The following is a 15,403-nucleotide window of genomic DNA, read 5'->3' on the forward strand; positions in this document are numbered from 1 at the left end:
ATGGGTACCTTTTCTGTGATTTGATGCATTTGAGGACCCTGCCCTCCTGACTGACTCATGGCATTTCTTAGCCATTGTGCCTCACTGCATCTTTTCCTGGGAACGCGCACTGCGTCACCACAACTGAGTGCTAATTCTAAGTTACGATGCACCTCTCCATAATCCCAATGAACCAAGGAATACCTGCTCTTTATTGTTTAAAACAGTCATCACAAAAAAAATAAAATAAAATAAAATAAAAAAATAAAACAGTCATCACACGGGCCCAAGATGGCTCAGTGGTTAAGAGCACTGGCTGCTCTTCCAAAGGTCCTGAGTTCAATTCCCAGCAACCACATGGTGGCTCACAGCCATCTGTAGTGAGATTTGGTGCCAGTGCACATGCAAACAGAACACTGTATAAATCTTAAAAAACAAAACAAAACACAACAACAACAAAAGAAACGGGGCAAGGTGGGGCACACCTGTGATCCTAGCGCACAGGGAGGCAGAGACAGGCAGTTCTCTTTGAGTTCAAGGCCAGCCTGGTCTACACAGAGTTCCAGGACAGACAAGGTTACAGAGTCTCAAAAAAAAAAAAAAAAAAAAAAAAAAAAAAAAAAAAAAAAAGAACAAAAAAGTCACCACAAACTCATTTGCTGGCTGGGACGCCACCTTACAGCCAAGTGCTGGCCAGGCTTGTGCAGAATCTGAGGTTCCACCTTCAACACGGAAAGACGGAAAATGAAAAGGCCCTTAGATGCCTGAGATGCAGCCTGAGATGCAGTTAGAGCAGGCGGCCACTTCCATCAGTAGATGTGAGAACCGTGACCTCCCAGCTGAACACTCCTCTGTGCTGGAGCTAACAGACACCCGTGCTTTCTTGGCCGACTAACCGCCAGCTTAGTTTTGTATAAGAAAGGAAGAGCCCAACATGTCTTTCTACAAACTGCTAAAGTGGTCAGTCCCACGAATGGCAAACTGACTGGGTGACTGCGCCCTGGCGGGATGTCCCCAGGTCCCTAAGGTCAGCAGCTTTCCTAAGCTCGTCCAGCCTAACTGGTTCTGAATCAAGGCCCACCTAGACCAGGGCTTTGAATCTAGCTGTGCTTTAAGGCTAAGTGACTCCTCAGGGTCCTGCCCTGCGCTGTCTACAAGCCTGGGTGCGTATGTCGCACATTACATTTTGAATTCAGCAAACAATTTTATCAAATGTTCTTTAATCTCATAGGCGATATGAAACAACTGTGCGGGCGCAAAACAGTTCTGCAGTACAGTTCCAGTGTACGCAGATTAGAACATAGAGGTTAGACGCTGGCGCACTGACCGCAGCTTGAGCTCTACAGAGGCTTTATAGAGGACACACGCTCAAATACCAGCCAATTGAAAACTTTACTCTTCTCATAATATAAAAATGATACTTTCAGATACAAACTCTTTTACTAAACAAACTATATAAACATTTAAAATAATCATTAAAAACTCAACATTAGAATTTATAAAGATTCACTATAAAAATATATCGGCAGTCACTTCTCTTATAAAGGTACCACAGGCGACATTACACAGCGTCTCAATGTAAAGTTGCCTCAGTAACTATTTTAGAACCGATGAGCCTTATGGGAAGAGGATTAGAAATTCCTCTCGGGAAAGCTTTGGTTTGTTGTGCATCTTCAGGCTATTTAAAACATTTTAAGGGCTTTTGTAAACACTTCATTCCATTAAAGCACAAAAGAGGAAGTAAGGATCTTCAACTGCATACAGGGTTAGAGAATCAAAAAGCGAATTTATCATATACTTGTGAAAATTGCCCTCATCAGAGGAGGCAAAGAACTATTTAAAACTATCAAACTTGCAGACAGTCTCTTTCCATTCCGATAAGAATGTTACAGACCACTGTAGGATCTTGTACCTCTATGCCTTTTAGGATGCTTCTCAAACCCGTCCAACAAAACCAAAGGTTAGCTCATTTAGCACACCTGACAGACAGTACAACAGCCCCCATAATTTACACACTTAGTAACGTTATGCTTGCTTTTACATTTGTAATTTAAAATTTATTGGCAGAAATGAAACACACACACACACACACACACACGAAAAAGGCATGTCTTGAAAAACAGTGAGAACCCAGACTTGGCGGGAATCGCCTGCTTTATCACCTTCTCCTTTCTGAGCTCCCGGCTGTGCCAGCAGCCCCCTGAAGGTCGCTTCCACTCAGCCTCCGCCACCTCTGCACTGTAAGAACCTAACACAAAGTGGCTGCTTTGACTTTTGAATTTACAGGACTCCACACACACACACACACACAAAAAAAAAAAAAAAAAAAAAAAAAAAATCCACCTAATTTTTAAGGAAGTCCACAAAAATACTTTCTCTTTAAAGAATCAAACACTTTTATGAGAATAAAGATCCTTCAGGGTCTTCAGCTCTTCTATTAGGGTTTTGTTTTGATTTTCCAGAACGGCCACGCGGTTCTCCAGGCACTTCACGTACTCCTTCTTCTTCCGGCGGCATTCCCGGGCAGCCTCTCTAAACACGAGCGTTAAAACATCAGGAAAATGCATGTAGGGAATGTTCCCTCATCACCCCCCACCCCCGCTATTTCTTGACTTTGTTTAGTGGACATGGTCTTACTGTGTAGTCCAAGTTGGCTTCAAACCTGTAATCCCCCTGCCTCATCCTCTCCTTCTCAATGATGGGATTATAAGCACATGCCACTACCCCCAAATTCCTCCTAGAAAAATTAAGACAAACCCTTTGGAGAAGAGATGGCTCAATGGTTAAGAGCACTTGCAGTTATTGCAGAAGGCCAAAGCTCGGTTCCCAGCACCTATGTGGCATAACTATAACTACAATTTGGGGGCTTAAAAGACATTTCTGGCTTTCACCGGCACATGCATACCCACACACAAAAAGACAATTTTCTTTAGACAAAGCTGGCCTAGACATTCTCCTAGTTCAGCCTTGCTGGGATTCTAAGTGTGAGGCACCATTCCTGGTCAATACATAAACCTGAAGCAGCAAATTCTATCCATTCTAGTGAACACATGCATAAGCCCTACTGAGACCCAGCTCCTAGAAGCCCCCTCTACCCTGCTAGCCAGCTCTCTCTACCAGCAATGTCACCAGTCCATGTCACCCAGTCAGCTTCAACTAACACTTCTAGCTGAGTTCTTGCTGTATAGCCTAGGCTAGCCCTAAGTCCTGAAGACCACCCTGGCTCGGAAGATCAATGCCACACTCACACGCTGACAGCACCCGTTCTGTAACCAATGAACTAATTTCCATTCTCAAGCCTTATTCATTTAGCAAGTATTTTTAAGGTCACAGCTGCCATGTTCCTGTAAACCCAGGACTGAGAGGCTGACACAGGAAGACTAGTAAGTCTGAGGCCAGCCTAGGTCACCAAGAGAGATCTTGACTCAAAACACAAACCGGAGGATATGGGAAAAGTAAACAGAAAACTTGTAGACAGAATGTAGACAGAGACAGAACTCAAATACCGTAATAACTGTGATTTCTGGGGGAGTAAAAACATCAACAGAAGTAGAAGCAGGCAGATCTCTGTGAGTTCTGGGACAGCTAGAGCTCCGTAGTAAGAGAAGAGAAGACCTTGTCTCACAAGTCCAAAAAAAAAAAAAAAACAAAAAAACCAAAACAACAACAACAACAACAACAAAACAGCAAACCAAAGTGGCACGTGCTCCTACCTTTTAGCCCCTACTGCTATCTTTTGGTAAAATTCAAACTTGAAAAGACAAGCTGCTTCACATGATAAATAAAGAGTTTCTTGAAGGGGGTGTGAAGTGACACAGGATTTGTCACTACGTAGACTTGCTGTACTGGGTAAAATGCTCCCCACCAGCACAGCACGCTACAGAGAGCTCCGCGGCGAAGGAGAAGGTCACTTCACGAGGCAGCTATTAACACCCAGCCCAGGTGGCACAGCACGCTTTAGGAAGGCTCCGGTGCTGGCTGGTGCTGCTAGCTGCATACATCACAGCGCCCGCCTTGTCTCTTCAGGGCCCTCGGCGACTCGAGCGTAGCTCACACATGACTACTGTGTATGCTGGGCTCCTGCTCTGCCCGGCTTGCTGGGCCGTGGTCTGGAGCCACACCACAGACTCTCTAGGGCATGCCTGTATCATTGCATTGAGCTGTGAACCTAAAGAAGAACGTGCTGTTTGAAAAGCTCCTGCCAATGCTGTTTCCCTTTTTAAAAAAAAAAAAATATTCATTTTTATGTACATGGTTGCTCTGCCTTCATGAATGCACACTGCATGCATGCATTGTCCAGAGAGCCCCCAGGAGATGTCAGACCCTCTAGAAATGGAGTGACAGACGGGTGGGAACTGCCATGTAGGTGCTGGTAATCTGGGTCCTCTGGAAGAGCAGCCAGTGCTCTTAATCACTGAGCCATCTCATCTCTCCATCCACGAAGCAACACTATTATTCTAGAGTAAAACTGAAGAACTCTGTATCACAGAGTTAATTTAATACAGAGGCTAACCAAGGAACTCACTGATCCAATGGGTAAGAATAGTCTCCAAACGTCCATCGGACAGAACCTAGCGCACAACAGGGCTGATGCCAGCCTCTTCCCTGGTTATCCACCTAGGTGATACAGAGTACTGAGAATAGTTTCTACTGACCTGTTTTTCATCAGCCGTATTTCTCTCTTCAGTTGGGGGTCATCTGTCTTCGTTGTCTGGGACGTAAGAGTCACAGGCGATGTCATCACCACGGTCTGTGGAAGTGACGTAGCAGACGGTGTGGTGCGGATCTGGTAAGTCTGCATATCTCCTGATGCAGCTGTGGAGTCAAAGCGGAGTTACTCCTGAGGCCTCAGAGATAGGCCGGGACACCCGTCGCTGGGAGGGGGGGCCGCGGTGCACACACTTACTCTGCACAACCACCTGGTTGGTCGGGACAAGTATCTGCTGTCCGTCCGAGGTCTGTGCGCACTGCAGGAGCGTGCCTTGCGGAGCACTGCCCGAGTTTGTCATGGTTAACGTCTGCAGGCCCTGCACTCCATCTGCGCCTGGACTGGCCAACTGCAAGGCTCCGTTGGGGGCAATGGCAACTTTAACCAAAGAGAGGAAGTGGTCATATGGCTACACAACACACGAATTCAAAGAAGGGCATAAAAAAATGTAAAAATAGGTTGAATGCAGTTCTAGCTGGTTAAATCATTGGCCACTCTGGGTAAACCAGAAAAAAAACGAAATAGCAATGTCTTTGTAAAAAGATTTTTACACATACTACCTGAGATTTAGTCTCAAGCTATGTAATACACAATGAATCATAAAAACAGTACATTTTGGGATCCAGGGGCATTTTACATTAATTGTTAATGTCACAGAACTCTAGGGCACAAATGAGGCAGCACATTCAGCCCTCACACTGTCACCTCCGCAACCACAGCTCCCAATTTCCCACATGTCCAGAACCCCAGAGGAGAAGGGAAGCACGGGGCGCTGTCCCACACTGGAGAAATGGCCCGCTGGTTAAAGGGTTTCTGTGGAGCCAGCAGCACCAGGGTTCAAGAGCCCAGCGCTCATGTGCTAAGTCCGGCACCCTATGTGCCTCTGTAACTCTAGTTCGGAGGTGTGGGGCCACACTGCTGGAGCTTGCTGTGTCAGGTCTAGGGAGAGCCCGGCTTCCTCTTCTGGCCCGTGTGCAGGCCCCAATGCACACATGTACATACACAAGCACACAAGACAAATCAGCCTTAGAAAGAGTTTTCCCTTTAAGTAACACTTAAACACAGGAATGAGGAGGTCAGCTGTATGACTATCTGCATGAGGTAATGCTAGACCCCGAAGGATAAACACGAACACTGTGGTTGGAAGTACAGAAGGAAAGCCTGTGTGAGTACTGGCAGGCCGGGACAAAAACTCACTGCAGCACTCAGGCCACTGACATTATCTCACTTCTTTTTCTTCCTTAACTTCAAACTGAAAATTCAATTTTCATGTTTAATCCTTTCTTAAAAAAAACAAAAACAAAAAACAAACACAACTTTTTAGTGTGTGTATTTATATCCTAGAGTACTCTGTTTCCATGTGTGCCTACATGACAGAATACCGAATGTGAGGCACTCTGGGTGCTGGGAATCGAACTCAGGACCTCTGGAAAGAGGTCCATGCTCTTTCTTAACTGCTGAGACACCTCTCCAGCCCATGTGTAATCTTTTATTATAAAAGTTATCAAAATGTTAGTTTCTACCAGTATTAAGGTCACAGACATACGCCAAAGAACACTTGTGAGAGGTACAGTCTGGGGGAAGGGAAATCCTATCTCTAGATCCAGATAACAGATCCGAACACTCCATTACTTAAAAGCCATGTGACATTGGAGACAATATCTAATTTTGGGGAGAGACAACTGTTTTTTTCGTAGCTGGCCTTGACTTATGAGCTGTAAGTCTCCATATCCCAAGTGAGAGGAGAAAACCCTACCTCCTAAGTCTGTCCTCACCCACTGTCAATGCCTACCTCACAAAGTTGTCGTAAGGAAGAAATGAGAGGAAAAGCTTTCCTACATGTGCTAATCCTCAAACACCCTCAAGCACAGCAGTCTTCCTGTACACATTCTTTTTGTTTTGTTTTCAAGATAGGGTTTCTCTGTGTTGCAGCCCCACTGTCCTTGAACTCACAGAGATCCGACCACTGGGATTAAAGGCGTGTGCCACCACACCCAGCTTCTATGGACATTTCTTTCAACAAGTTAGTTTGGTGCATTTATCATCCAGGAGCAATTCCTATACATACTGTACTGTCCGCTGCTCGTCTGATAGATGGGGGTCGGAACAGACATAGAAGTGACAGCAGAGAGGCCAGAATTTTCTCCGTCTCCTTTTCTGCCCCGTGTATCTTCAGAAGAGAGGTCTTTCAAAATTTTCCTGTAAAAAATAGAACCGTGTTAATGACAACACCCACACAAAAAGAAAACATTAGCCACTCTCTCCCACCATCTCTGATCACATCCAACCACCCAGCCTCCCGAGAGCCCCCACACCTGTACAGGTTAAAAGTGAAGTAATCTAACTGGGTGTGGTGCGTGCCTCACAGTTCGCAGGCCGAGGCAACAGGACTATTTGGCCCAAGAATCCGAACCGAGTCTGGGCCACACAGTAAGGGGCCATGTCAAAAGACAGAAGAGACTAGCCGAGAGCAGAAGCCAGCCCCAAACCAGCTCACCGTGCTCTACTGAATCAACCGGTTAGAATTCTCCTGAGGAGCGGGTGGTCGTTAAAGTCAGCGTGCTGCTGAGCCAGGAGCCAGGTCCCAGAGTCACAAGAGAGCTGAGTCACCACATGCTGAGAGCTGAAATTTAAATCTCAGAACTTCCACTGTGACTCATTCTCACGTGACCCTGGGGATGCTAGCTTTAACCAACCTACTCTCTGCTGTCTGGGCGGGGCGGAGAGCCCTGATCTCTCAGGCCAACAGCTACTCACATCACAGCGGTTAACTGACAGAGGTACATACTCATGGTTGCAGGCAGCAAAGCACACACAGCATAGACCACCAGCGCCCACTGTTCCTGAAGCAGTTTGTTACTGGCTGACACTGCAAGGACTCTACTGTGTCAAACCCTGCTCTTGGGATACTCTGACAGGTCACTGACTCCTACCTGCCCAACGGGAATATCCATTCATCCGTCCCTCCAGATTCTCCTCTGGGATGTCTTCTGGAGAATTTCAGATTTCTACACCTATCACCCGCTTTAGGGGCCTCTAAGCTTACACACTTCTGTAACCAAACTTGGCCTCACTTTCCTTAGATGACAGATCCAAAGCAAAGCCTTTTTAATGACTGCCAATGATTGGGTAAATGGAGGTTCCCTGAGTTAGGTGAAGGTTCCCATGTTCAAGTCTCTAATCCAAACCTTCCACCTCTGTTTGCTCTCCCAAAAGTTTTAAATGTACACCCAAAGAAATTTCCTTCATAATCTACATAACCTACTTTGTCTTCTGCCTATATATATGTTTCAGTATTCTGCCAGACCCAGGTGTTTCCTATATCCACAGCAGCACCAAAGCAGCTACTATGGGTGTCCCGGTCTGACCTCACAGACTTCCATCAAGGTGAACCTGCACTTTCCCTCCCTCCCATGGATGTTCTCACAAACCCTGGACAGCATCAAAACAGCCTGTTCTTCCTGGACTTGGCCAGCATTTCAGCCTTTTGACCTCCTTACAGTGCACCCAGTGTCAGCAGTGTAAGTAACCAGAAGAGATGTAAGAATCTAACAAAAGGCTGAAATGGTGTGCCCAGGACAAGCAGCTGCAGCTTCTCCCAGCATTCCTCAGTCCCTACCTGCTGCCTTGCGTGGCTGGCAACTCTCTACTGACAACCCTCTACCCTAAACTTTCCAGGGCAGGGGCTTCCCCTCCTTCTCTTGACCATGTAATCTGGACTTTTTGTTGCTACTACTTTTTTTTTCCCTCTCTTGATCTCTCATCCCCTTGCATGGTAACCAAGAGCTGCTTCCAATAAACCTAAATTTATATACTTTAATTTGCCTCACATGAGAAGCAGCCCCAGCTCCTCATTTTTTAATTATAGAAAAAGGGAGGAATGTTAATATTTAGGCAGCCTGCTTCTGGGTTACCTAGCAACCGATGATGTCATCATGTGTCACCTGCCAAGTAGCCACACCTGGCAGGTGTGATTATGTTGCTCCTTAAAAGGACCAACACGCAACTCTGTCACTCTCTTGCCCCCTTGTCTCTTGCCCTCTCCCCTTTCTCTGTCGGGCTACTCCCTCCCATCCCACATCATGTCTGGCTCTCTCCTTCTCTGTCTTCATCACCATGAAAAACCTCTTTCATTTAAATCTGCTATGTGCATCATCATTTCACTGGTACTAACAGTAAGTCCCTTAGAGAAGCCACAATTTGTCTAAAAAAAAGCTGCCAAGCTGAGCCTAGTTGCGCATGTCTGCGATCCCAGCACTTGGGGGGGCAGAGGCAGGCTGATCTGTGTGAGCTCCAGGTCAGCCTGCTCAACAGAATAGGCCCAGGACTACACAGAGAAACACTCTCTCTAAAACAAAAACCAAAAACCTACCAACGAACCAACAAACAAAAAAGCTGCCAGCAGAATCTCCAACAGGAGAGAATCTAAGGACACCTTTCCAGACTCCCCAAGATACTCCCTTGGAAACAAGAGACTAAGATTAGGATACCACAGTTGCAAGGAACCCTGGAATCAAGTACACGAGTTACAGGCACGAATATCAAGCAGCTTCCCTACTCCTCCAGAAAGAGGACTGGTCCGAAGAGAGACGTGTCTCTTAAGAGAACTCACATGACTCCAAAGAGCAAGGCTGGGCACTGCTAGCTAGGTTCTGTGGCCCCAAAAGCACCACTGATCTTCCAGCCACCTTCTGCCTCAGTCTCCACACTTAGGATTATGGGCATACTCCACCTAAGGTCTAGCTCCACTGAACTGTCAGCCTAGCTTCCGGCAGCCCCTTTTACCCTTTCCCTCCAGCCCATCTCCATTCCTCTGTGATGTCTGTTGAACCACAGAGCCAGTCTCTCAGGGAAACCTCCAGTGGCCACCCAAGGCTATCTAGACTCAGGTCAGAGCACCCCTCACCATAGAAATCTCTTGCATCAGATGAACAGAGACCTGCAACTCAGACATTGTGCAGAGGGCAAGAGGCTTGACTCAGCCCTAAAGGGAGGTCTTTATCAACCCTTCTCAGAGCTCAGGGACCTACATAGAGAAGGAGGTGGCAGGTACCTCTGTGGAAACAGGGTCAGTCACAACAGGACTGATGCTCACATGAACCAGGAGGCTCTTGAATTCCTACACTTGGCCTCAAACTAACTCTAGCAATCTGCTCTAGTCTCCTGGCTCCTTTCATCCTCTAGCGCATTCAATTGCAGGGTATTTGATCGCATTGTGAACCCCCAAAATTGTGAAGTGTAAAAACCCTGTTTCTTTGTTGTGGCTGAGCCCTAGCACACACCTTTAATCCAAGAGCTTTCTGTACACAGGATTTAATAAAGTCAACCCTAGGCCAAGAGGTGGTTTGAGAAACCGCTGACAGGGATTAAACAGAAGGGGCTTCGAGCTGAAGGGTAAAAATAGCTTAAGTGCATAGGGCCAGAAGGACAAATAGAAAAATTAAAGCCATGTGTGGCTAATAGAGCCATGAATTTATGGGGACGCAATTTGTTACAGCAATGGAAAACACAGATTAATCTCCAATATCAGAAACTAAAAAATAAAGTATGCTTCTGAGAAAAATATTAAAAGGTATTGTTGAGAACAATCACAGACTGTCCAGGTTGTCCTATAAGCAGGACACAACAGGTCTTTCAAAGGTTCCAGTTGCCCTACCGTTAAAATGGCTAATGACAAGCCTACATGGGTGGATCAATGGCCTATTACAAAAGAAAAATCAAAGGTTCTAGAATAGTTGGTGCAATAGCAGCTAAATGCTCAGCACACTGAAGAAGCTACCAGTCCACGGACTTCTCCTGTGTGTGTTATAAAAAGTCAGGAAAATGGAAGGTGTTAACAGATTTAAGAGCTATAAATAAGTTGATTCGGCCACTGGGCTCTTTACAGCCTGGAATCCTGTTGTCTTCTTTATTATCTAAGTCATGGCCTTTGATAGTTTTTTTCACAGCACCTCTGCATGAGCAGGACAGGGAAAGGCTTGCTTGCAGAGTGCTGACTTAGAGTAATAGTGGTCCTTTGAGGAGATGCCACTGGAAGGTGCTTACCACAAGGCCTGTTAAGAGATGCCACTGGAAGGTGCTTACCACAAGGCCTGTTAAGAGATGTCACTGGAAGGTGCTTACCACAAGGCCTGTTAAGAGATGTCACTGGAAGGTGCTTACCACAAGGCCTGTTAAGAGATGTCACTGGAAGGTGCTTACCACAAGGCCTGTTAAGAGATGTCACTGGAAGGTGCTTACCACAAGGCCTGTTAAGAGATGTCACTGGAAGGTGCTTACCACAAGGCCTGTTAAGCATTCCTACCTGTGCCAGTATTTTGTACAACAGCCATTAGAAATAATTCTGTTTCCTCAATCCAAAATTTACCCTTACATGGATGGTATCCTACTGGCTGATTCAGATGCAAATACCTTAAAAAAAATGTTTGAAGTAAAGAGATTTTTGCCTTGATGGGATTACAAATTGCTCCAGAAAAAATACAAAGAGAAGATTCTATCAATTATCTAGGATATAAGATAGGTTTACAGGAAATTCAACTACAGAAAGTACAAATCAGGACAGATCAAATGCAAACTCTTAATGATTTTCAAACATTGCTATTAGATATTAACTGGCTACTTCCCACAACTGGATTAACTGCTCAAGAGCTGAGTAATTTATTTAAAACCTTACAAAGTGATAAGAACTTCAATAGTCCAAGAAAATTATCAGCTGAGCCTGTGAGAGAACTGGCTCTGACAGAAAAGAAAGTAAAGGAAACAGGTGTGAATCACCTGGATCCTAAACTGGACCCTATTCTGGTTATTTTGCCTTCTGCCCATTCTCCCATGGGAATTCTTATGCAGAGAGAAGTAGTGATTTTATAGAATAGATATTTTTAGCACACAGAGTAAAAAAAATTAAAGGAAATATTTCTGAATTGATTCTGAAAGGAAAACTTCATCAATTAGCAGGAATAGACTCAGCAGAAACTGTGGTACCTTTTAATGCTGAAATTGCAGAAATACTGGCAAAGAGTGAGCAGTAATTTTTGGGGAGACATGAACAACAAATATCCCAAAAGCAAGAAACTTCAATTTATAAAGAGAACTAATTGGATTCTCCCTCATATAATAAACAAGACACCAATTTCTGGAGCACCTACATTTTGTTGATGCAAATAATTCAGGAAAGGTGAGTTATATAAATCAGGAAAACTAAGTAAAGTGGCTCAGGGCCCTTGTGATTCAGGAGTTGTATGCCATTCTAATGATATTATATGATTTTCCTGGTCTCTTAATACAGTTACCTACTCAAAATAGGCAGAAAGAGTTGTTTTACATGTTGAAACCGCGGAGCTTATTCTGGATGATACAGCATTAACTTATATTTATTCAATTACAACAAGTAAATTAGAAATTATCCATTGTATCATAACACCTATCAGATCTCATATGCGTCTACCAGGGCCCCTAGCAAAAGGTAATGATGAAATTCATCAGCTGTTAGTAGGAAATGTGCTAGAAGTCTCAGAATTTCACAAGGAACACCATGTTAACAGCAAAGGTTTGAAGAAAGATTTTTCTATCACTTGGCAACAAGCTAAGGAAATTACATGGCAATGTTCTACTTGTTCTTTGTATGACCAAACTCCATTACTTGCAAGAAGACCCAAAAGGTCCTCAAAGAAATGAAATTTGGCAAATGGACATGTTTCATTTTGCAGAGTTTGGAAAATTAAAGTACATACATCATACCATAGATACATATTCAGGATTTCCGAGGGCAACTGCTTTAAGTTCTGAAATGGCCAATTCTGTAATTATACACATTTATTAGAAATTATGGCTATCATGGGGGCATCTGTACAAACTAATGCGCCAGCATGTCTCTAGTAAAACAAAATAGTTTTTTTGCATTTACAACATAAAACATATTACAGGTATAACACACAATCCTACAAGATAAGCAGTTATTGAAAGTTCTAATTGCACTTTAAGAGATATTAATAAACAGAAGTGGACAATAAAGTCCCCCAGAGATGGATTACACAGTGCTTTAACTTTAAATGCTAATGAAAAGGGAACACCAGCTGCAGAGACATCAGATAATGGAAAAAAACCTGCTGAATTAAATCAGCCTGTATATTTTAAAGATGTGTTGACCTCAGAATGGAAACCAGGATATGTGTTACACGTTTGGGAAGAGGTTTTGCCTTTGTTTCCACAGGAGAAGAAAGGTTATGGATATCATCTAAACTGATAAAGATTAGATTTGAACAAGAGAGATCTCCTGAATAAAAAGAGGCGCTAGTTCATTATTATATAGTTCATTATTATTATAGCTTGGTAATTCAGTTCAAACTAACGTATGAAGAATAGTTTTCTTAAATAAAAAGGATATTTTTGCTGCTTGGTATTTTAAAAGAGGAGATTTAAAATGTTTTGAATAACAAATTAGAGCTAAGATGAAAATTTGAGCAGGGTGGTGGCAGTCTGTGCCTTTAATAACCTAGCAGAGATAGGCGGATCCCTATAATTTAGTTGCTCTTTAAATTCCAGGGTTATAACTGAGCAGGGTGGTGGTGGTGCACACCTTTAATCTCAGTCCAGAAGACTGAAGCATGCACCTCTGAGTTCATCGACAGCCTGATCCATACAGATCAAGTTCCAAGTAGAGAAAAACTTAGATCCAGGTGTGGTCGCTCACACCTTTGATCCCAGTACTAGGAAAGCACATGCCTTTGATCCCAACACTTGGGAGACAGAGGCAGACACAAAGAAATTACAATGATTTAATTTTAAAAGCCATTTACAAAAGGCAGGCAAAAATTTAAAATAATCTAAAAATAAATATACCTAAAGGTAAATATAATTTCATATTTTCAAACAAACTTTTTTAAAATTTCAATTGAGAGAATACTACTTTTTCTATTGCCAAAAACCAAACCAAACCAAAACAAAAAACCCAAAAAACCCAAGGCCAAAGGCTTACCAGCACAAAGCTCCAAAAGTCGGAGAGCTGAGGAACTGAAGCCTAAACTAAAGCCAGAGCTTGAGCTAACAGCCCTTTCTTCTCCTCTACACAGTCTTAACACCCCTCAACTCAAACCCCTCCCCATCTTTAATCCCTGTCAGCTGATTTCTCACTCAGCCTCTTGGCCTAGGGTTGACTATTAAATCCATACAGAAAGCTCTTGGGTTAAGTGTTGCTAGGGCTCAGCCACACCAAAGAAACAAGGTTTTACATTTTGGTTTGGGGGTTCAAATGCAATCAAATATGCTGTAACAGTTGTCGCTTGAGTTCTCTCTCTCAACCTGTCTCTCTATTACTGTGCTGGTAAAAACTGCCTCTTCTCTCTCTGCATTGTCCCTGAAGTAGCTTCCTTTTCTCTCTCTTTGCCTGAGAGTTGGACGTATCCTACTGACAATTCTGATTTGTCACTTTCTCTGCCTCTCAATTAAACATCACTTTCAAACAAGGGTTACCTTCTTTCTACAAACTAACTTTACTTTCATTGTCTGGGATTAAAGGTGTGTTCCAACACCCAAGCTTTTCTTTACCTGAAACTTGCTCTACACCAGGCTGGCCTTGAACTCAGATCTACTTGTCTCCTGGATTAAAGGTGTGTCTGTATTCCAGCCAGATTACATAGACCTAGAAGATCTTTCAGCAGCCCTGTTCCTCTACAACAAAGTTTCTATCTTCCCATGTATATTAAGAGTACTGACTCTTACTTGCTAGAACATTCTTCTAACAGCCCCTTCAAAGACTACCATATAATTCCAACATCTATGCTATCTAGGTGTTAGAAGCTGCTGGCATTATCCCCACCAATGGGGGGGGGGGAGGTCCAGGGTCTCTGTATGACAAATAATTTCAGACATTTTCAATATTCTGGAATCTGAGTCTTGTTTGAATCCTACAAAAAATTTTTTTCTTTGTTTTGGCCAACTATCAATCTAGTTATACAAGTTCTGAGCAGCCTTCTGTCTACTGTGGCTCAAAGCCTCTGCAGTGCCTTGGATCTGTTGCTAGGATACCAGGCTATGGGCTATGGCTACATCCTTCAGTGTGCTCGGGAAGCCATTTCTAGCTTTCATTTGCTACAATGTTACAAGTAGGTGTTGACCTTCATGAATTTTTTTCTGCCAGGTATTTCTGTGGATTCTTTTTTGCTATTGCTTATTATATTTATGGCTTATCTGTACGCAAGTGTGTGAGTGCAGAGGCTGGAGACAACTGCCTCAAGTTCCTTTCCTTGGTGAGCTACCCCAGCACGGGTTCTGACTTCTCAGGAGGCCCACTTCCATGCAGATCTGAGGACTTCCAGCCAAGCTCAGCTCTGAGCCTAACCTACAACCACCTTGAAGCCTTACCTTGGAAAGCTTCTTCTCTGAGTCTGACCTCTGCTCAGTAAAGGAAACTCAAGCCAAGTCTCTCTACCACACAGAAAGCAGACACGTACTCTAGAGTAGCTTTTGTACTCTAGACTAGCTTTTCAGGCTTGCTTCAACATCCTCCTGCTTTCACATCTTCTACTGTTTGCAAGTGCTTTCTGCTTACTGGAAGTAGGTGGTAATACGAGTATTTTGATGCAAGAACGTTTCTGTACAAGTTTTAAAATCCAACTTTTTGCTTCTTTTAATGACTTAACAGTCTGTGATAAATCTACACTAATCAATATGAAATCTCAAGAGTCTATTCCTGTCTGGAGTGCCCTATATCCCCCCTCT

General features: G+C 43.8%; 1 protein-coding gene across 5 annotated transcripts in view; it reads right to left on the minus strand.

Moving 5' to 3' along the window:
• Positions 1-1,182: 1,182 nt before the first annotated feature.
• Positions 1,183-15,403, minus strand: part of Atf1 (activating transcription factor 1) — a 38,520-nt gene continuing 24,299 nt past the window's right edge. For 4 of the 5 annotated variants that reach the window (XM_060388616.1, XM_060388618.1, XM_021658013.2 and 1 more), the window contains 4 exons: positions 6,756-6,886; positions 4,886-5,065; positions 4,635-4,794; positions 1,183-2,511 (listed from right to left, as the gene is read on the minus strand). In XM_060388616.1, coding sequence (XP_060244599.1) covers positions 2,367-2,511; positions 4,635-4,794; positions 4,886-5,065; positions 6,756-6,886 — 616 coding nt within the window. In that variant the 3' untranslated portion in view covers positions 1,183-2,366. Of the gene's footprint in view, positions 2,512-4,634; positions 4,795-4,885; positions 5,066-6,755; positions 6,887-7,184; positions 7,287-15,403 lie in introns of those variants that run through there. The other variant, XM_021658015.2, reaches the window with a different exon arrangement.

This window comes from Meriones unguiculatus, chromosome 8, assembly GCF_030254825.1.
Source record: "Meriones unguiculatus strain TT.TT164.6M chromosome 8, Bangor_MerUng_6.1, whole genome shotgun sequence".
Classification (NCBI taxonomy): domain Eukaryota; kingdom Metazoa; phylum Chordata; class Mammalia; order Rodentia; family Muridae; genus Meriones; species Meriones unguiculatus.